Source organism: Symphalangus syndactylus, chromosome 15 (genome assembly GCF_028878055.3).
Source record: "Symphalangus syndactylus isolate Jambi chromosome 15, NHGRI_mSymSyn1-v2.1_pri, whole genome shotgun sequence".
Taxonomy (NCBI): Eukaryota; Metazoa; Chordata; class Mammalia; order Primates; family Hylobatidae; genus Symphalangus; species Symphalangus syndactylus.
The window spans coordinates 98694010-98716144 of record NC_072437.2 but is presented as its reverse complement, the minus strand read 5'-3'; the positions used below and the strand labels follow the sequence as shown (position 1 = coordinate 98716144).

The 22135-nt window shown below is 37.0% G+C and overlaps 1 protein-coding gene across 2 annotated transcripts in view; it reads left to right on the top strand.

Annotated features, from left to right (window-relative positions):
* The window catches only part of STARD13 (StAR related lipid transfer domain containing 13), a 562325-nt gene that overhangs the window by 216719 nt on the left and 323471 nt on the right, over nucleotides 1-22135 (top strand). For both annotated transcript variants that reach the window (XM_055244120.2, XM_063619303.1), the window contains exon 3: nucleotides 12460-12493. In XM_055244120.2, the coding sequence (XP_055100095.2) occupies nucleotides 12460-12493 (34 nt within the window). The remainder of the gene's footprint in view (nucleotides 1-12459; nucleotides 12494-22135) is intronic.

Genomic DNA, 22135 nt, shown 5'->3' with positions numbered 1-22135 from the left:
TATAAAGACACATGCACATGTATGTTTATTGCAGTACTATTCACAATAGCAAAGACTTGGAACCAACCCAAATGTCCAACAATGGTGGACTGGATTAAGAAAATGTGGCACATATACACCATGGAATACTATGCAGCCATAAAAAATGATGAGTTCATGTCCTTTGTAGGCACATGGATGAAGCTGGAAACCATCATTCTCAGCAAACTATTGCAAGGACAAAAAACCAAACACCACATGTTCTCACTCATAGGTGGGAACTGAACAATGAGAACACATGGACACAGGAAGGCGAACATCACACACTGGGGACTGTTGTGGGGTGGGGGGGGGAGGGATAGCATTAGGAGATACACCTAATGTAAATGATGAGTTAATGGGTGCAGCACACCAACATGGCACATGTATACATATGTAACAAACCTGCACATTGTACACATGTATCCTAAAACTTAAAGTATAATAATAATAAATAAATAAAGTTCCATTATCTCTAAAAAAAAAAAAAAACTTACATTTTTAGAGTCCTCATCACCACAGAAATTGTTCTCAACACATTAACATAGTAAAGTATTTTATTATCTAGCCCACGTCTGTCTTTTAAACCCTATCACTTTCCACTCTTTTCTATAACTGATATTTCAGCAATTCCAAAATACCTGCATTTCAGCCAGGCATGAGGGCTCATACCTATAATTCCAGCACTTTAGGAGACAGAGGTGGAAGGATTGCTTGAGCCCAGGAGTTCAACACTGGCCTAGGCAACATAGTGAGACCCCATCTACAAAAAATAAAAAAATTATCCAGGCCTGGTGGCATGTGCCTGAGGTCTCAGCTACTCAGGAGGCAGAGGTGGAAGGATTCCTTGAGCACAGGAGGTCTACACTGCAGTGAGACATGATTGCACCACTGCACTCCAGGCTGGGGAACAGAGCAAGACCCTGTCTCTTTTAAAAAACAAACAAAAACAAAAAACAAACCTCACCTGCATTTCCCCAAACAGCCATGCTTTCTTCTGTTCCTTTCTTTTGTACACGTTGTTTCTTCTTCCAGGAAGTCCCCTCTCCCTGTGTTTTCCCAGTGAGCATATTCTTCAACAGCCATGTTAAATATTACTATCTGTAAACCTCCCCTGATTCTCTACATGATGTCCACTACTTCTGCCTTTTGTGCAACCATTATGTCTTGTATATCTAAACAAAAAACTTACAATCCTACAGGACTATAAGATTGTAACCTTTTTGTTATAGAGCTGTCTTCTAGCCTAGACTGTGATATCATTCAGGGTCCATAACTAAATTTCAATAACACAACAAAAAAAGAAAACTACAGGTTAATATCCCTAATGAACATAGATACAAAAATCCTCAACAAAAATAAGCAAACCAAATTCAGCAGCACATTAAAAATATCATTCACCATAATCAAGTGGAATTCATTTTAGGGATGCAAGGATGGTTCAACACAGGAAAATCAATAAACATGATATATTATGTTAACAGAATGAAGGACAAAAATCATACTATCTCAATAGAAGTATTTGATAAAATTCAACATCTCTTTATGATAAAAACTCTCAACAAATTAGGTATAGAAGGAACATGCCTCGACATAATAAAGGCCATACATAACAAGCTCACAGCCAGCATCATTCTGAAAGGGAAAAAGCTGAAAGTTTCTCTCTAAGATCTGAAACAAGACAAAGGTGCCCACTTTCACCACTTTTATTGAACATAGTCCTGGAAGTCCTAGCTAGAGTAATCAGGTAGAAGAAAGAAATAAAGGGAATCTAAATGGGAAGAGTAGAAATCAAGCTGTCCCTGTTTGCAGATAGCATGATCCTTATATATAGAAAACCCCATACTTCACACAAAAAAACTATTAGAACTGATAAATGAAGTAAAGTTGCAAGATACAAAATCAACATACAAAATCAGTTGTATTTCTATATGCCAATAGTGAAGAACCTGAAAAAGAAATCAAGAAGGCAATACCATTTTCAATAGCTAAAAAAAATTACCTAGGAATAAATTTAACTAATGAAGCAAAAGATATCCACAATTAAAACTACAAAAAAATTGAAGACGCAAAAAATAGAAAGTTATCCTGTGTTCATGGATTGCAATAATTTATATTGTTAAAATGTCCGTACTACTCTAAGCAATCTACAGTTTCAATGCAATTGCTAACAAATTACCAGTGACATTCTTCACAAAAATAGAAAAATCATTCTACAATTTGCATGAAACCACAAAAGATCCTGAATAGCCAAAGAAATATTGTGCAAAAAGAATAAAGCTGGTGACACTAGACTACCTGACTTCAAAATATACTACCAAGTGTCAGTAACCAAAACAACATGGTACTGGCATGAAAACAGACACATAGACTGATGGAACAGAATCAAAAATCCAGAAATAAATCCATAGATCTACAGCCAACTAATTTTTGACAAAGGTGCCAAAAATACAAAATGGGCAAAGGAATGTCTCTTCAATAAATAGTGTTAGGAAAACTGGTTAAACACATGCAGAAGAATGAAACTAGACCCTTTTCTCTCACCATAGACAAACATCAACTCAAGATGAATTAAAAACTTAAATGTAAGACCCCAAACTACAAAACTGCTAAAAGAGAAAACACAGGAGAAAACATCCATGAAAAATATCCTACACCAGGATTTTTTTGGATAAAAACTTCAAAAGCATAGGCAACAAATGCAAGTATAGACAAATGGGATTACATCAACCTACTTTTTTTTTGGCACAGCATTTTAGAACAATAGAACAATCAACAAAGCAAAGAGACAGCATACAGAGTGAGAGAATATATTTACAAACTATGCATTTGATGAGGGGTTAATATCCAAAATATATAGGGAACTGAAACAACTCAATAACAACAACAAAAACTCAATTAAAACATGGGCAAAAGACCTGGCTTTACATTTCTTAAAAGAAGACATACAAATGGCCAAGAAATATATGAAAAAATGCTCAACATTTTTAATCATCAGGGAAATGCAAATATCACTTCATTCTGGTTAGAATGACTATTATCAAAAAGACGAACAGTAACAAATGTTGGTGAAGATGTGGAGAAAAGGGAACACTTACACATTGGTAGGGGAAATGTAAATTAGTTCAGCCATTATGGAAAACAGTATGGTGGTTCCTCAAAAAAATTAATAGAACTACCCTGTACTCCAGCAATTCCACTATTGGGTATATATCCAAAGGACATGGTATCAATGTGTCAAAGAGATATTTGCCCTTTTGTGGTTAGCACAGTACAATTCATAACAGCCAAGGTAAGTAAAGAACCTAAAACCCCTCAGTGGTTGAATGAACTTAAAAATATAGTATATATACACAATAGAATACTATTCAGCCATAAAAAAGAATATTTTGTCACTTGTGGCAACATGGACGAACCTGTTAAATTATATTGAGTGAAATAAGTCAGGAACAGAAAGATGAATACTGCATGTCGTCATTTATATGAAATCTAAAAAAGTTGTTCTCATAGAAGTAGAGAGTAGAATAGTGGTTACCAGAGGATGGGAGTGTAGTGAGGAGGGAGAATAGGAGAATTAACAATAATGTATCATATTTGGAAAAAGTTAGAAGAGAGGGTTTTGAATGTACTCAGTAAAAAGAAATGATAAATATTTAAGGTGCTGGATATGCTATTATAATCTGATTTGCTCATAACACAATGAACACATATCAAGACATCACATATCCCATAAGTATGTACAATTATTATGTATCAATAAAAATTTAATAATAATAACGATAATTTAGTTTAAAAAAGAACTCAATTTTATTCTAATCTAGTCAGATTTTCAACAGCATACATAACCTCTTTCACTAACTTTAAGGTATTCTAAAAATTAATTGTGCTTATTATCTCAATCAGTTAATTCTGTATTATAATAAATTCTGCATTTAACTGCTTTCTAATGGTGTTTATATACATATATATCTTATTTCTCTCTTATTTTCAGAATTAAAGAATTCTAAGGATAAAACTTGTTTGATTTTAAGCTAATTAACACTCCTATCTCTCCATTTTTCACAGATCAATCTATTGGCTTTTCAGTCTGAGCTTCTGTGTGTCTTATTGAGCATCTTAGAGCGTACTATTTATGTTATTACTATCTGGTAACTGTAATCATTAATTTTCAATCCTTCTAACAAAATCTAATGAAAAGTCATATGACACATGTTTTATACTCTTGCACTGATGCTTCCAGATAACATGACATTTTCCAGAGGAATGTGTAAGGAAGTGGTAAGTTAGGGTTAATGAGAGCCAGAGTACAACTCAAGTCTAATGTTCAAGTTGGAGCAGGACACTCAGCAAAGGATCTAAAGGGAAGAACACAAAAAGTCTGAGCAAGTAGGAAAACGGAAGCCCATACTTCAGTTTCATGATTGGGAAAGGGCTAGCCAGAGGCAAGGAGAGCACCTGGAAGCCTCCATCCCTGTCTAGGTGTTGCAGCAGCATCACGCTCAGCTGCTGGCTTGCACACAGGCTTCTGGAAGAACCTGTCTTGGATAGACGGACTAGTCAGTATTTGCTTAGGGCATATAGTTGTACAAGAGACGGAGGTTTTTAGGTCCTTGTGGTTTCTTGCATTTCTAGAAAACTTGCTTCAAATATTTTTCCAGATGCAAAATTCCTTGGATCCTTGTTTTAGAATGAATCTATTAACTAAACTGGATCCAGAAAAAGTCAATAATCAGTTTTGTTTTTCAGAAACTTCACATTAAATTTAATGAATTCCTTTCTTTGTTCATGTATTAATTTCTGGGACTTGGCCCAAATCCTGTATAAAATATACACAGAAAGAGAGAGAACAAGTAGCCTCTTTATGTAAACTAATCAAGAAGGAAATGAAGCCACCCAAATGTGGGCTATGCCATATGTGATCTATGATAAAGAGCAAAACTACAGTCATGTTTTTTTCCTTAAATGTTAACTGTAAAACATAAAGTCCTTTTTATTAGCACCAGATGTCAAGAATGCTTATTAAAATGCTATGGTTTATTAAATAGCATCATTTTAGACTCACTGAACTAGTAAAGACTCATGTTTTTGCATTAGATTAAATGTCTAAAATTCTGTATTACTCCTTCTATTTCAAATATATGAACGCTAATATACATATACCAAAATTTATATTTAGCAACAGAGAGATTTATGTATCATAGGTGAAACTGAAATATTTTTCAGTCCACAAAAGTGGATTTTCATTTTACTCTTATGTATAAAGTTTATTGAGATTTTTATATAGCAATGAAAATAAGTATTACAGATTTCAGATCTATAGGAAATCAGGGAAGGTTAAACAAAAATAAAAAGTATATTTAAAACTCTATCTTTTTTAGTGATTTTGGTTTTTTTTTTTCTTTTTTGCTTTCATCACATAGTTATATGTGAGGAAATTGTGATCTTCCCTATCTCTTCCCTCCTTCTAGCTAAGAGTCAGTACGGCCTTTTCTCAGCCTGAGTCAGGGAAAGAATAGCTTTGATAATTAGACAGAAATCACTATATAGAATTTTTGCAGAAATAGAAAGTTTTGGGAACTTTCCTGCAAGGCCATGCTTGCAATATTTTGAATTCAAATTTAAAGGGAATAGGGAGAATTTAGTATGGCAAATAAGGAACATTATATTTGCATTTTACCTCTTCATCAACTGATAGTTTGGTTAACCTCTTCTTTAAGACTGTCTTGTCAAAATGACACTGCAATTACAGATTACAGTGCTTTGAAATATTTTATTTTCTTTTTTTAAACCCTATACTTTTTATGTATAATTTGTACATGATCTATTGGGTAGCTAACATGAGGAGTGCTATAATTTGGAAGTTTGATGCCTCAAAACTCATGTTGAAATTTAATTTCAATGTTGGAGGTGGGTGTCTAATGGGAGTGTCTGGGTCATAGAGGCAGATCCCTCATGAATAGATTAAAGCCCTCACTGGGGTTGAGGGGTGAGTGAGTTCTCACTTTATTAGTTCTTGTGAAAGCTAGTCATTAAAAAGAGCCTGGCACCTGGCCCCTCTTCTGCTTCCTCTCTCTCCCTGTGATCTCTCTATGTACAAATTCCCCTTTACCTTCAGCCAGGAGTGGAAACAGCCTGAGGTCCTTGCCCAGTTTTGAGCTGTTTGAGGTACCAGAATTGTGAGCCAAATAAACATACATATATATATACATGTGTATATACATATATATATGTGTATATATATATCTTCAGGTATTTCTTTGTAGCAACACGCAAACAAACTAAGACAAGGGTGATTTAGGAAAAGGTTATTTGAGATATAATTCACCTATAACAGCCGGGCGCGGTGGCTCACGCTTGTAATCCCAGCACTTTGGGAGGCCAAGGCGGGTGAATCACGAGGTCAGGAGATCGAGACCATGGTGAAACCCCGTCTCTACTAAAAAATGCAAAAAATTAGCCGGGCGTGGTGGCGGGCGCCTGTAGTCCCAGCTACTCGGAGAGGCTGAGGCAGGAGAATGGCGTGACCCCGGGAGGCGGAGCTTGCAGTGAGCCAAGATCGCGCCACTGCACTCCAGCCTGGGTGCCTGGGTGACAGAGCGAGACTCCGTCTCAAAAATAATAATAATAATAATAATAATAATAATAATAATAATAATTCACCTATAACAAAGTCAGCCATAAATTACTTGGGCCAAACTCAGTGTGTAATACATCCCATACACTTGTCCAAGGAAACTAACTTTCTAGTGGTAATCTAGTGATTAACTTTTTCTACTCATTGTTACTTAGAGATTATCCAGTAATATTCAAATCAAGGTTACCACTGAATATAATCTATTGAGTTTGAAACCAGCAGGTGGGTTCTGAATAAAGTCAAGGGCAGATAATAAAATAGCTTCCATATTTACATAAGAATTTATTTACTCTGGGATTTTTATCTACTGCTTTTGGTTTTAAAGGTTAACATGAAGGCATTAGGAACAAATGGACCCTTTGTTTTTCAGGAGCAGCAGGTGTTGAAACTGCTTTATAGTTTGACTAGTACAATAGTAGTTAATGTATTCATTGACTTGATTGATCATTACAAGCCCTAAGGGACATAGCCTCCCCCAAAAAATTATCTGGATGTTTTTATGGTTACCTAGTGCAGTTCTGTATTTTAATCTGTCATATTTGGCTGTGTGGGCAAAGGATACATTACTGGGTACATTTGTTTCAAAAAACAATTGCATTTTATATCCAGCCTTATCATAAAATAAATACCTGAGATGTTTTTAGACTGTCTGCATGAACATAGATTTATAACTACTATGGCTTTGGAGGTATTACAAAATTAACACTTTCTGGGGGAGCTCAGCAAATGAGGCAAATGACTTTTTAAATTTTTTACTGTTATATTATTATCATTTTTGGAGACAGGATCTCACTCTGCCACCCAGGCTGGAGTGTAGTGGTGCGAACACTGGCTCACTGCAGCCTCAACTTCCTGGGTTCAAGTGATCCTCCTCCCTCAGTCTCTCTAGTGGCTGGGATTACAGACATAAGCCATCACACTGGCTAATCTTTTCTATTTTTTTTTTTGTAGAGACAGGATCTCCTCATGTTTCTCAGGCTGATCTCAAATTCCCTGCCTCAAATAATCCTCCCACCTTGGCCTCCCAAAGTACTGGGATTACAGGCGTGAGCCACTGCACCTGGCCTGCAAATTACCCTTAAATGTACCTCAAAGGAATTTACTGCTAATTAAGAAGGAACTGAAGCCACCCAAATGTGGTTTATGCTATCTGTGGTCTGTGATAAATGACAAAACTACAGTCATGTTTTTTCCATGAGAATTATCCATGAGATAATTCTAATAGTTATCCATGAATTATCCATGAGATAATTCTTAAGTTCTAGGGTTCCTGGCTCTCCAATATAGACCACTTACCTGCTCCAAGCCACCTATACAACAGAAAGGGTCAAGCACCTAGCATAGTGCTAGAAATGTGTGTATCTATATACTGACTAAGCACTCAGCAAATGTTTAGTGAATACAGTACCCAGAGAAAACCCACTGGTGGTCGAGAGACACGTAATCTAACTATACTGACATCAGTGAATAAGTAACATCATTTCACATCTGCTCCAAAGTGTACGCTTCCTTCATATTTATAGAGCTAACTATAATCTCAGGATGGTTAGATGAGTATGAATAATTATCCCCCCAATAGTAGCAGTTTTCTAAAATTATCTATCCATAAGTCACATTTTGGATCTTAGAGATATCTTTTTTTTTTTTTTTTTTGTAACTGAGTCTTGCTCTGTTGCCCAGGCTGTAGTGCAGCGGCACAATCTCGGCTCAGCTCACTGCAGCCTCCACCTCCTGGGTCCAAACGATTCTCCTGCCTCAGCCTCCCAAGTAGCTGGGATTACAGGCGCACATCACCACGCCCAGCTAACTTTTGTATTTTCAGTAGAGACGGGGTTTCATCATGTTGGCCATGCTGGTCTTGAACTCCTGACCTAGTGATCCACCCATCTTGGCCTCCAAGAGTGCTGGGATTACAGGCGTGAGCCATCGCACGTGGCTGAGATATCCTCTTAATGTGTTATATTGCTAAATTCTAAAGAGTTTCTATTTGGATTCCAAACAGAGGGGTTTGAAGTAGGAAGCAGCAGGAGGTTCAACATACAGGGTTGCAATAGAGTGTGTGTTCTAGTAGTTTATTTTTTGTGGGGGGGGACCCTTTTTATTAATTGTTATGAAATTCATGTAACAAAATTTATCATCTTAACCATTTTTTTTTTTTTTTTTTTTTTTTTGAGACGGAGTCTGGCTCTGTCACCCAGGCTGGAGTGCAGTGGCGCAACCTCAGTTTACTGCAAGCTCCGCCTCCCGGGTTCACGCCATTCTTCTGCCTCAGCTTCCCTAGGAGCTGGGACTATAGGCGCCCGCCACCGCACCCGGCTAATTTTTACTGTACTTTTGGTAGAGACGGGGTTTCACCGTGGTCTCGATCTCCTGACCTCGTGATTTGCCTGCCTCAGCCTCCCAAAGTGCTGGGATTACAAGCGTGAGCCACTGCGCCTGGCCCATCCTAACCATTTTTACATGTACAGTTCAGTGGTATTAAGAACATTCAGATTGTTATGCAACCATCACCACCGTCCATCTCCAGAAGTCTTCATCTTATAAAACTGAACTCCGTACCAATTAATCAATAACTCCCTATTCCTTCTTACCCTGGCCCCTGGCATCCTATGATTTTAAATGAAAATTATTATGTTAAAATATTGCTATATAATCCATAAAGAAGAATATGTTCACCATCACATTTATGGATGTTTTACAATTAACGTATTATAGAAAATGGGTGTTATGTATTTATTTTTTGCCTCATCGATTTTCCTGGGAAATGAGGGCCCCTATGCCTCTGCTTCTAATGTTTCATGTACTACTGAAATGGTAGATACATGAGGGGCTTATTTTTAAATATCTCTAACATCTTTGAACTTCAGTAATATTTTTCAAATATTTTTCATTTTTCAAAACATTAACTTTTGTTGCTTTAATTTCAGATAATTAGTTTCTCCTTTTATCTCATCATGATACCTCACACTTGAAATGTTCATATTCTGTATACATTTATATATTTATCAAATTCAAACTCTGCATACCTTTTAAATATTCTACATTTAGGACAAGATAATACTTGGCCATACTTTTGTCAAATATTCTCTCTGGAATTCCTATTTCAGTTGGGTTGCATTGATTTATTTTGAAATCAAGCAATCTGACTTTCAGTTCTTGTGCCAAGGATTATTTATTATTGTTATTATTAATGTATGAGTAGCTCTGTTAGCACTCCATTTCAAGGTGTGGTTGAGAAAGCATACTTTTGTGTTTTGTTTCCTTTTCAAGCCCTGAGGCTTGAATTTTTCGACAGCAATTGCTCTTAGCTCGTAAGTGAGAATTTTTAAACAGCTGAAATGGAAGAATTCTACTGGGTTATTTCTAATTTATGTGATTGTCAGAACATTATTGTATTTAGAAAATAATGCTTAATATTTTATTATATTCAAGTAACACAACTTATTTTACTTTCTAAGTTTACTCTATTTCTTATTCCAGGTCAAATAGTCATTAAATATATTTGCTTCCAGACCAAGTCAGAACCACTGATACTAGTTTAAAAATATGGAGGGATCTTTTCCCCTCTGTGTGTCACAAATGTCTGACGTTGCATCATTTACTGAAATGAAATGAAGTTCATTTATTGGTGTTTATTGTCAAATGATGTCCCTTTAATATGTGAATATCCTTGGGAAAAGTGGATCTTATTGTCACTCATCAACTCTTTTGTGGATTTGCTTTTTCCCAGGGCAAGTATGAGCACAGGCATAGAATATTGGGAGAAACACAAACAATGGGATGGGAAGGAACTGTGGTATCAAGGACAAAGCTTTAACTGCATCATCATTTTGCCTCTTTCCTGACTGATTCTTGTAGAGTACTGTGTACCTGATACCTTGAAAAAGTTAATAAACATAAGCATCTGTTTTTCCGAATTTCCTTCAGAATAATCAACCAATATTTATTGTATACATTTTCTCTGCTACACATGGGGCTCAGGACATCCCCTGAATTTTTGTAATTACTCCTCAAAGCAACCCCATTTTACTGATGAGGAAATGAGGCTTAGAGAAATGTGGTCTCTTTTTTAAGGTCATACAGCTACCAACTGTCTTTCTGATTGCTAAATATATTATCTTAACCACAAAACTGTGTTTATTCTTAGAGTAATGAGGAATCATTGGAGGATTTTAAGAAGGTTGAAGTGATCACATTGATTTTGAAGCAATCACACTGGCTGAGAATAGATTGGAGAGAAATAAGACTAGAATTGGACTAAGAAGTTAGGAAACTATTGCAATTTTCTAGATATTACCTGAATGTTGCCCAGGAGGTGGCAGCAGGGATGAAAAGAAGTAGATGGATTCAAGCAACATTTGGAAGTAGGCTTCAGCAGGATTTAGTGAGGACAGGAAGAAGTCAAGGGTGATCTTTGAGTTTCTGATTTGAGCAAACAGGTAGATGGAAAGACCATTCACCAAGACAGAGGGAACACAGAAAGGGGATCTGTATGTGTGTGTGGACAAGGAGGTGGAGGAGGAGGTGGGAGGGGAGGGGAGGACGTTGAGTTGTGGACACAGAGTTTGAGGTGTCTGATGTGAAATGTCCAAATGCAAATGTGCAATCAACAGTTTGCTCTTGGCCCGTCACGGTGGCTCATGCCTGTAATCCTAGCACTTTGAGAGGCCGACTTGGGTGGATCGCTTGAGTTCAGGAGTTCGAGACCAGCCTGGCCTTGGGTGACAGAGTGAGACTCTATCTTAAAAAAAAAAAAAAAAAAAAAAAAAATTGCTGTTTTCCTAGAACTCAAGGAAAGAGACCTAAGTTGGAGATCTAAATCTGAAGGTTATCAGAATATGGATGGAAAGTAGATGAGATCACCCTGGAAGAAGGTGCAAAGTGAGAAGGGAAGAAGGGCCAGCACCCATCCCTAACAAGACAAAATAAAACTAAAGTAAATGAAATCAGCATATAAGAAGGGCACAGGCAAAAGGAGAGCCGACCAAGAAAATGATAAGGAACAAGCAAAGGGGTGGAAAAGACAGCAGGGACAGCATGGGATTCAGAAGCAGAAGGATAAAGTTTCGGAAGGGGGGAATAGTCAGCTGAGTTAGGGCCTGTGATGTCACTGAGAGACACAGTGAGGCAGGGCCTGGCTTTAGCACTGAGGAGACTATTGGTGGCACCAGGGCCCTGGAGCAGTGGATTAAAACTAGACTTTAGTCTTCCTCTCAGTTACTAAATAGAGACACGGTATCATGTAAATCTTTTTTTTTTTAGCCTCGTTCTGTCGCCCAGGCTGGAGTGCAGTGACACGATCACGGTTCACTGCAACCTCTGCCTCCCAGGCTCGAGAGATCCTCCCACCTCAGCCTTCCAAGTAGCTGAGACTACAGGCACATGCCACCACGCTCAGCTAATTTTAAAATTTTTTTGTAGAGCAGGGGGTCTCACTATGTTGCCCAATCTGGTCTCGAACTCCTCGGCTTAAGCCTGGAACTCCCAGCTAGGCCTGCTGAAATGCTGGGATTACAGACATGAGCCACTGTAAAAGGCCTGTATTGTATAAATCTTTACTTAAGTCAGAGAAAAATAAATTTAATGCATCTTCCCCATGAATGAGTATTTTGATGACTTTTGTGATTCCTGATGATTTGTGTAGTTCCTAAAATCATTCAATCTTCATGCCTCAGTTGGCATTTTATTTTCATTTCTGGAGGCCATTTGGTTCTAATTTTACAATCTTATTTTTTATCTCAAACTCAATATTCTTGACAAAAGTGGTATAATTTTGAGATATTAAGAGTGATACTGTTTTTTTACAGGTGCTCTCTGATAAGAGACCCAAAGAAAGAGCGGGTAAGTCTCCCTGAGAAAATGTTTTCCTGTTTATGTATAAAAGTTGTTTGGAGAGCTTTGCCTCATCCTATAAATTTAAACATGCCATAAGTGTCGCTGAATTATGGATGCAGAGTTGATGGATACAGTATATGTTAAATCAGAATATGACCTGCATTTTGAAAATTGGAAAAGTTCACTGGGTTTTCTCTAGTCCTCATGCAGCCATGCTGGCAAGTTTATCTCCATTTTGTAAAGTTGATTTTACACAGAAAGAAATTGCTTTGCATAACCAGTCTTTATCTTGAAATGTATCTTATAAGTTAAGTAGGAATTAAATAAAAGATTGCACCTTTACTGAAACATCTGCTTCGAAGGTAAGGCCTCTCGAAAATAAGGCATATATATGGGTAGTGATTTATTTGTATAGCTTTTGTATTTGGAAATGTTCTGTATAGATCCGAATACTTGACAGCTTTATTTGTGGAATTTCTTATTTTAATGACTATGTAAACTAACAGCTAACCACTCTTGAATCACCACTTCTTACCAACTCTTTAGCAGCTGTTGTTGTACTTTTCATTTGAACAGTCATTATGGATAAGACATTCTGAAATCTCCACATCAGTCCTCACTTCATATCGTCATTTACATACTTATACATAGAAAAGAACCCCTTCAAAGCCATTTATGTGATTCCACTGTGTGTATTCTTCATATCCTGTAGATAGCGTATTGCTAGACTTGAAAGTTAACACTTTTCTTTGACTTTATATCTTTAAAGTCCGATTTTGAAGTATCTTGACAAATAATGCCTCTAAAAGCAATAGTCTGATGCTACCCTTATCTGCATCGGTGCCAGCATTATTTGCATTATTATACACTCATTTTTCTATAATCTGTTGAGAACCAGTTTCAGTTCATTATTCAGACACCCAAGATCTCAGCTTCACTTGTGCTTAGGATGAGCATTGGATCTCTGGGATATAGTCATCTGCTGTTCTTCCAACTCTTGGGGAGATTTGCAAGGAGGCCTTTATACTGGGCTTCCAGGCAAAAATGACTGGCTAGAACTTTGTCAGGAAAATGTCTTTAGTGAGTGTGCTGGGCCTATCAGCTTTCCCACTAAACAACCAAGCAGAATTTGTTCTTGCCATTCTGAGAAATGCTTGTAGCATCAAATGTGCATAATTTTTGTCCATGACCACTTTTATATTTCGGACTTCAACTATATATAACCCTCAACCACCTGGCAGCTAAGTGGGAAATAAGCACAGACCTCTTTTAAAATCATATGAATGTGTCCAAATAGTAAATTATGACATAAGTAGAACCCTCTGTGCTTCGTCTCTCTTGTTGAAATTCCAACTTGAATTAAAGGAGCTGATACTGCATTTACATCAGCAAAGAATGTGCTTCACTTCAGAAATGACCAAAAAAGGGATTTACACTAATGAGCAGCCTGTGAAGCTTTTAGACAATCAAAGTATTTCCCCTGGAGATTTGATAACTAAAATAATAGGTCTATTTTCTTCATTTCATAAGTATATCCAACTTATTATAGCAAAAGAATATTTTTCACCATGTAAAAGTTACAATCAAGAAAGTAGGAAACAACCGTAGTTGACTTCTGGATGGAAATGACAAGGACTTTTCTAACAAATTAAATCTCTGTGAGGAAGTTCAGCCACGGAGGCTCTGAAGTGGTATAATGGTCCTAGATTGGATGTGGAGCTTACCTGTGGGTCTTCAGGTATCATGCACGAGCGTTCAGTCTACCACAGCCTGAATATTTAGCTGTTTAACCACTCTGTCGTTCAGTGCTTCATTTTGGCAGGGGAAAAAAATCGAATAAGCAAGCAGGCCAGAAAATCTAGAAGAGAGTCAAATCAGTTTTCACATAAATATTTATGGAAAGCACTCTGGGAGAAGGAAATACTGGTGAAGGATATCTGAGAACAATTTTTCTGAACATGTAAATCAAAGGAGAATTATAGAAGCCTAATTCCAATTTCCATGCAGATACAAAGCAGTCCGTAAGTTTGGGTTTTTTAATTACAGTCATCCCCCCTTTTTTAACCTCATCTTTCAAATTAAATCATTAATAATTTAAACTTTTGATGCTCATTCCTTTCTGCTGTTTGTAAAATGTAAAGTCAACTGCCCTCGTTCCTAATTTGGCTTTCCATCATTGCTTCTTGATTGGAACGTCCAAGAGCTTTGCTGTTTTAGCAGAGATATGTAGCAGGACAAGCCTCAGACAAAACTCCTCAGACACCGAGTTAAAGAAGGAAGGGGTTTATTCGGCCAAGGGCATTGGCAAGACTCCTGTCTCAAGAGCCGAGCTCCCCAAGTGAGCAATTCCTGTCCCTTTTAAGGGCTCACAACTCTAAGCGGGTGCGCGTGAGAGGGTCGTGATCGATTGAGCAAGCAGTGGGTACGTGACTGGGAGCTGCATGCACCGGTAATTAGATTGGAACAAAACAGGACAGGGATTTTCACAGTGCTTTTCTATACAATGTCTGTAATGTATAGATAACATAACCGATTAGGTCAGGGGTCGATCTTTAACTACCAGGCCCAGGGTGTGGCGTTGGGCTGTCTGCTTGTGGATTTCATTTCTGCCTTTTAGTTTTTACTTTTTCTTTCTTTGGAGGCAGAAATTGGGCATAAGACAATATGAGGGGTGGTCTCCTCCCTTAATAGAATTTGGTAGTCAGACTGAAGGGGCCCCTCCATATACAAAGATGGAAGGCGGAACGTGATGTAGCAGGAGGATATGACCCTGACCCACTGTTGACCCTTGTGAGGTGATTTTTTCTTGTGTTCTAAAACTGCCTGATTCACATTTTCCTCTGGTCTCAGTCACTGATGGGGGTAAAATGTGAAACCCAAAGTAAAAGAGATTCCAGCAGAAAAGCACAGGCACAATAAGGTGGTTTAAAGGCCGGTCATTATTGCTTTCACTACAGATTAAGAGAGAATGCCACTCTTTTCTAGGCAGTTTAAGCTGTCCACTGGGACCAAAAGATCTCAGCCCAGTGATGAAAGAAACATCTACTGTAGCAACAGTGGAATAATTCCTCCCAGTTTATGCCTATTATGCTGTGGCCTTTATTAGATAAAAATTCACAACAGAAATGAATGTTATATATTATAATATAGTTTGCTTAATGGAATGAAAAATTAATTTATTTTTGAAGAGTAAGTATATACCTAAATATACACATACTATAAAATTAACCCAAGTAGTGATGGTTGACTTAATTTCTTTTTTAATTCCTCTTCTCATTGTATGTATTATCATTTCTTTAAATGTGTAAATAGGAGATTAAAGCCAAATTACTGTGTTGTTCACTGTCAAGAATATTTGAATCTCACATTGATGTACCATTCTTAGTGCACAACATACTGTTCATTTAAAGATTGTAAAAAAATTTTCTTTGGTGTAGAAAACAGTTTTAAAACCTAAGGAAAATAAAATCACATCTGAAGAAATCGTATTTTTTTCTCTGAGTAATGCCACTAGGGCAATAGGGACAACTCTTCTTAGAACAGTTTCAAAAGGCGCTTCACGGACATAGCTGTTCATCCTTCCTCCAAGAGCTATAATTACTTCCCGCCTTCTCAGCTTCACTGTGCTGTGGCATTTTGTTAGGCACATTATCAAGAATAGAAGGATCTGTCAGGAACAGAATTTCACAAGAGTTAGAAGTATAGAGTATGTAGGAAATCAAAAGTACTAGCCAAATCCAATTATTATGAAGAAAATCATGTACTATATGGAGTGTAACTATTCTTCTGTTTCACTAGAATTTAATTGTAGTGACAAATATCTGAGCCGAAGAGATTTTTGGTACCCTTTATCAATTCCAATATGAAATTATAACTTCAATTTAGTTAATTAAGTGTCTGTTGAACATTACTATGTCCCTTGCACTGTGCAAGGCATTAGCAATACAACGATAAAGTGAGATAAAATTATCCCTCCTTCAAGAAGCTTGCCTAAATTAAATTATCTCTCTAGATTTTTCCAGTGAAACCAGAGCCTTTCGAAAAGTAAATTTATAACTATTTCGTGAAATTTACAGTAATTTAGTAAGATTTTTAAATTGTGATTTCCTATGGCTATATAAATAGAGAGACAATTACCGTTCTGTAGTAATACGGCCACATGAGGCAAAAAGAAAGCATCAAAGTGTGCCAAGAAGAACCTTAGTTTTATTTGATTTTAATTGGTGGGAATCTCTATCTTGAAATGCAAGTGCCACATAAAGCTTAAGAGCTTTATAAATCTAGTTAAAATACAATCTTTCCCTCCATAGTTGAGATGTGTCAGCTTATTCCCTTGAAAGTTATTCTGAGTACTTAGTTATAGCTCTTGCAGGCTGCCAACTTAAATACAGACAGGGAAAAGGAGAGTGTTTTCTATCCACCGTTCCTACCTCTCGCAGTGGAATTCATGGACTTCTCCTGGGCAAAATTCCCCAAACATCTACTGAAGAGCCTTGAGTAGCAGAGAAGTCAAGGAAGCTGCCCCACTAACAAATATAAAATTTATATTTGGCCTTAAGATTTCAGGCGACTTCAGCATTGCTGTTCGGTAACTCAGCTTGGCTGTCTCCTTCTCTTGAAACCTAAATGCCACCTGTTTTAAAAATCCTTCTCTGCTCACTCTAGCTGAAGAGGTTGACTCCTTCCCCAACTAGTTCCTATGGCTGCAATCTCCATTTCTTCAGAGCACTTGTCAGAACTTAGAGTTTCCTTCCTTCCTTCCTTCTTTCCTTCCTTCCTTCCTTCCTTCCTTCCTTCCTTCCTTCCTTCCTTCCTTCCTTCCTTCCTTCCTTCCTTCCTTCCCTCCCTCCCTCCCTCCCTTCCTTTCTTCCTTTCCAATAGGCTAGAACGTCCATGTCTTGATCACTCTTTTATCCCTTGCTCCCAATAGACTGCTGCCATACAACAGGTGCTCAAAAACATTTGCTGACTAAATGACTCCTAAACAATAGCTTTTATATTAATAAAGTTAAGTGCCACCAAGAAAAGTATATGGAGCAGGAATTTCTCGTGTTTATCTGGTGGCTTTGTGGCCCTCTTTGCACATTGCCAGATACCCCAGTTTGAAGAGAGTAATTCCAAGATACTAGAGGAATACAGATCCATATTGACTGAGAGCTTTCATGAGCCAAGAAAGCATTATGAGACTTTGACATTCTTTATGTATATTCATTCATTCAGTCCTCAAAATAACCCTATATCATTGGAAGTATTGTCCTCACTTTGTATGTATAAAACAGTAAGGGTCAAAAATGTTAAATTGCTCAATGAGTCTCTAAGTTGGAACTTAAATTGCGTTTTGTTTGATTGTTTGATTTTTCTTTTCTTTTTCTTTTTTTTTTTTTTTTTTTTTTGAGACAGAGTCTTGCTCTATCATCCAGGCTGCAGTGCAGTGGCATGATCTAGGTTCACTACAATCTCTGCATCCTGGGTTCAAGCGATTCTCCTGCCTCAGCCTCCCGAGTGGCTGGGATTACAGGTGCACGCCACCATACCCAGCTAATTTTTGAATTTTTTAATAGAGATGGGGTTTCGCTATGTTGGCCAGGCTGGTCTTGAACTCCTGACCTCAAGTGATCCACCTGCCTTGGCCTCCTAAAGTGTTGGGATTACAGGCATGAGCCACTGAGCCTGGCCTCTTGTTTGATTTCTAAGACTGTGTACCTTTCACTAAACAAATACTCTCCAAAGAATATCGTGGAGGGCTGACTATTGACTAAGTTGCTACTGCTTGTCCATCCACAAACTTCTACTACTGTGTGTGGATTCATAAATTTATTGAGTGGGCACTGTGACTCATTACAAGGAATGCATAGAAGAAAAACAGTGCCTTCCCTGAAGGAACTCATCACAAATGGGGGAAGAGAATAAGGAAATACACAGAGGGGGCAAATACACAGCCATTTTCTATGATATTTCTGCTGTTACTCAGAGGGTGGGCATGACAGGGACACAGGCCATATTTTTAAAATCAAGGAAACATTATTTTTATGATTATAGTTAATGAACCCTCCTTTGAGTGTTCCTTGTAAATACTCAGTGTTCACAAGGGAATGCTCTCTGAAAAACAAAACTAAAGAACGCAAGAGGTGTGATCTCTGTTTTAGCAGAGATGTAATATGGTAGTCATACTGAAGGGGCCCCTCCACATACGCAGATGGAAGGCGGAACGTGACACAGCAGAAGGATATGACCCTGACCCACTGTTGACTCTTGCGGGGTGATTCCTGGTGATTCTTTCTTGTGTTTTAAAACTGCCTGATTCACATTTTCCTCTGGAACCCAGTGTAATGGAGATCGTTGCTATTGTCGCTTCTAGAGAGTCTTTGAAGGAAGCTAGACCTGAACAAATTCTAACTAAAGACAAAGCAGTTCCTGGTTTCTCCCTTTTGAGGTCTTCTGGGAGATAGGAGCAGTTCTTCTAGAGGATGAGAGACCTTGAAAAGATGAGATTATGACCAGAAAGCAGAAAGTAATTGCTATACTTAGTAGGAACTTTGTTGGCAACAGAGAAAGAATATTAGGTTAAAAGAATCCTTCTTTAGTATAATCAATAATTTCTTCAATCAGAAGCACTGAAGCATCAATTTATTTTGTTGTTCAAAGACATTTGTTGTAAATAATAGACGTTTTCTGAAAAACATCCTTTTAATCTTCTCATCTGTTCCATGATTTGAAGGGAAAACAAAAATTGTCTATTCAATAACATGATTTTATCTTATTGTCTGAGGTTTAAAAAATGGGTCTCTCTACTTTTATTTATGGCATATTGTTTTATTTATATGAATTTAATGGTGAAAATAAAGTATTATTTCATATTTTAGATTCTATAGTATGCCTACGTCTTCTAAATCGTTTTGAGATTGATTAATGTTTATTTTTATTGTTCTTGAAACAGCAATCTCTGTAAAAAGTACATTAAAGAAAATACAAACATTAAAAAGCAGCCATAATTTTTGCTTCTGAAAATGCCTTTTATAAGTATGTTATGTGCAAACATATAATCTTGGAAGTACTATTCATACCCTATTATCTGCATTGTGATTTTCACATAAATAAATAGAGTACCATAGAAAATTTTAAATCGCCTATCGTACTGACTGCAGTATTGCTAACAGATAACTTTGAAATACATTAATATCTGGCAACTAATTCAGTCTTTGGAAATACCGGTAGATTTAAATGACTTCTTATAGACTTAGATTGTTTTGTGAAGCTGCCCCATCCCCCAGGCAACCGCATAATTTTCCTGTTGAGAATGTGGACCCTTTCGTGAGGGACTGGTCTAACCTAAAGAGCTGAGCAGATATTAACATTTTTCTAGAAATTAATTATTGAATACTATTCTATTAAATCCTGTTAATTCGTGTTCTAACTTTTTCTAACATCTTTTCTCTAAGAAGAAAAGAAAGATTCCAAAATTATATTAGAATATAGGCACCATCAGAAAAGCTCGCAAGTGACTGTGGGTCCTCTTTTCTCCTCTCTCTCCCAGCATCAGAACCTTCCAACCAGAACCGCCCGTACTGCAAACAAGGCACTACCTCTCCTCCTTTACTTCCCAGCACCTTAACCATGCCTATTTTTCCTTAAGCATATCCTGCTCTTCTATACCTCAGAGACTTGAAGACAAGGTGTTCTTGACTTCTCTACCTGGGTTACTCTGATTCAGATTCACGGGGCCAGATCAGAGGCCAAGTCCTCTGCTGAACTTTCCCTTGATCCCTAAGCAGAGTGCTAGTCACAAGATAATTTGTAATGGCTCCGTCATTGCCCCTGTAACATTCTGTAATTTCTATTGTAAACCCCATGGAGGAAGGTACAACAGTTTACGTTCTTGGTATCCCTGGCCCACCACATGTTAGACCTTTGATATATTTTTTGAATGAATGAAATAATTATTTATATTTATGACCACGCTGTGAGGTAAGCAATATAACTATTATCTTGATTTTACAGAAACTGAGGTTAATAGATTTTAAATGGTGTGTCAAATTTTGCATGTCTATTAACTGGTAGGCAAAAACTAAGACCAACACTTTAATAAAATAAATTTTCTAGCATCTAGTATTGGGTATTGCTTATTGTTTTGCTTTTGTTTTCAGAAAAATTTTCCCATGATTCAATTTTAAGCCTAGTTATTTTCAAAGACATATATTCCACAACAGTGCCATCTAATAGAAATATAAGGTGAACTATGAATGTGAGCCAAATATGTAATTTAAAATTATCCATAAGTTTCATTAATAAAAGAAACAGGTGAAAATAATTTTATTAACATTTTATTTAGCCCAGTGGCTCTAAAATATCATTTTAACATATAACCAAAATAAAAATTATTGAGATTTTGTATTCTTTTTTATAATAAGTATTAAAAATCTGTGGTGTATTTTACACTTAACAGCACATGTTAATTCAGACTAGCCATATTTTTAATTAAACAATGTTTTATCAATGCAGTTCCATGTTACATACATGTGATCATTTAATACATTCATATAATTTGTAAAGAACAAATAGAATAATTGGAATATCCATGACCTTAATTATTTGTCTTGTCTCTATGCTAGAAATATCCAAATTATTCTCTTCTAGCTATTTTGAAATATAGAATAGATTATTGTAAACTATAGCCACACTACTAATCTAGAATAGTAGGTCTTATTTATTTCTTCTAACTCTATATTTGTACCCATTAATCAACTTCTTTTCATCTCCACCTCCCTTCTATCCTTTGTAGCCTCTGGTAATCACCAGTCTATTCTCTGTCTTCAGGAGATCCACTTTTTTAGCTCCCACATGGGTGAGAATGTGCAATATTTGTCTTTCCGTGCTTGGCTTATTTCACTTAAACTAATGACCTCCAGTTCCACCTATGTTACTGAAAATGACAGGATTTTTGTTATGACTGAATAATATTCCATTGCGTATATATACCACATTTCTTTATCCATTTATCCATTGAAGGGCACTTAGGTTGATTCCATATTTTGGCTATGTGAATAGTGCTGTAATAAACATGGGAGTGCAGATATCTTGTCAACATATTGATTTTCATTCTTTTGGATATATATCCAGTGGTGGAATTGATGGATCATATGGTAGCTCTATTTTTAGGCTTTTGAGGAACCTCCATGCTGTTCTCCATAGTGTACTAAATTACATTTCCACCAACCTTATGCACGAATTCTACTTTCTCCACATCCTTGCCCGCATCTGTTATTGTTGCTTGTCTTTTAAAAATGTATTTTAATTTTTAATTTTTCTGGGTATATAGTATGTGTATATATTTATGAGATACATGAGGTACTTTGATACAGGCATGCAATGTGACATAAGCACATCATGGAGAATGGGGTATCCATCCCCTCAAGAATTTATCCTTTGAGTTACAAACAATCAAATTACTTTTCATTTGAAAATGTACAATTAAGGCCGGGCGCAGTGGCTCACGCCTGTAATCCCAGCACTTTGGGAGGCCGAGGTGGGTGGATCACGAGGTCAGGAGATCGAGACCATCCTGGCTAACATGGTGAAACCCCATCTCTACTAAAATTACAAAAAATTAGCCAGGCATAGTGGCGGGCACCTGTAGTCCCAGCTACTCGG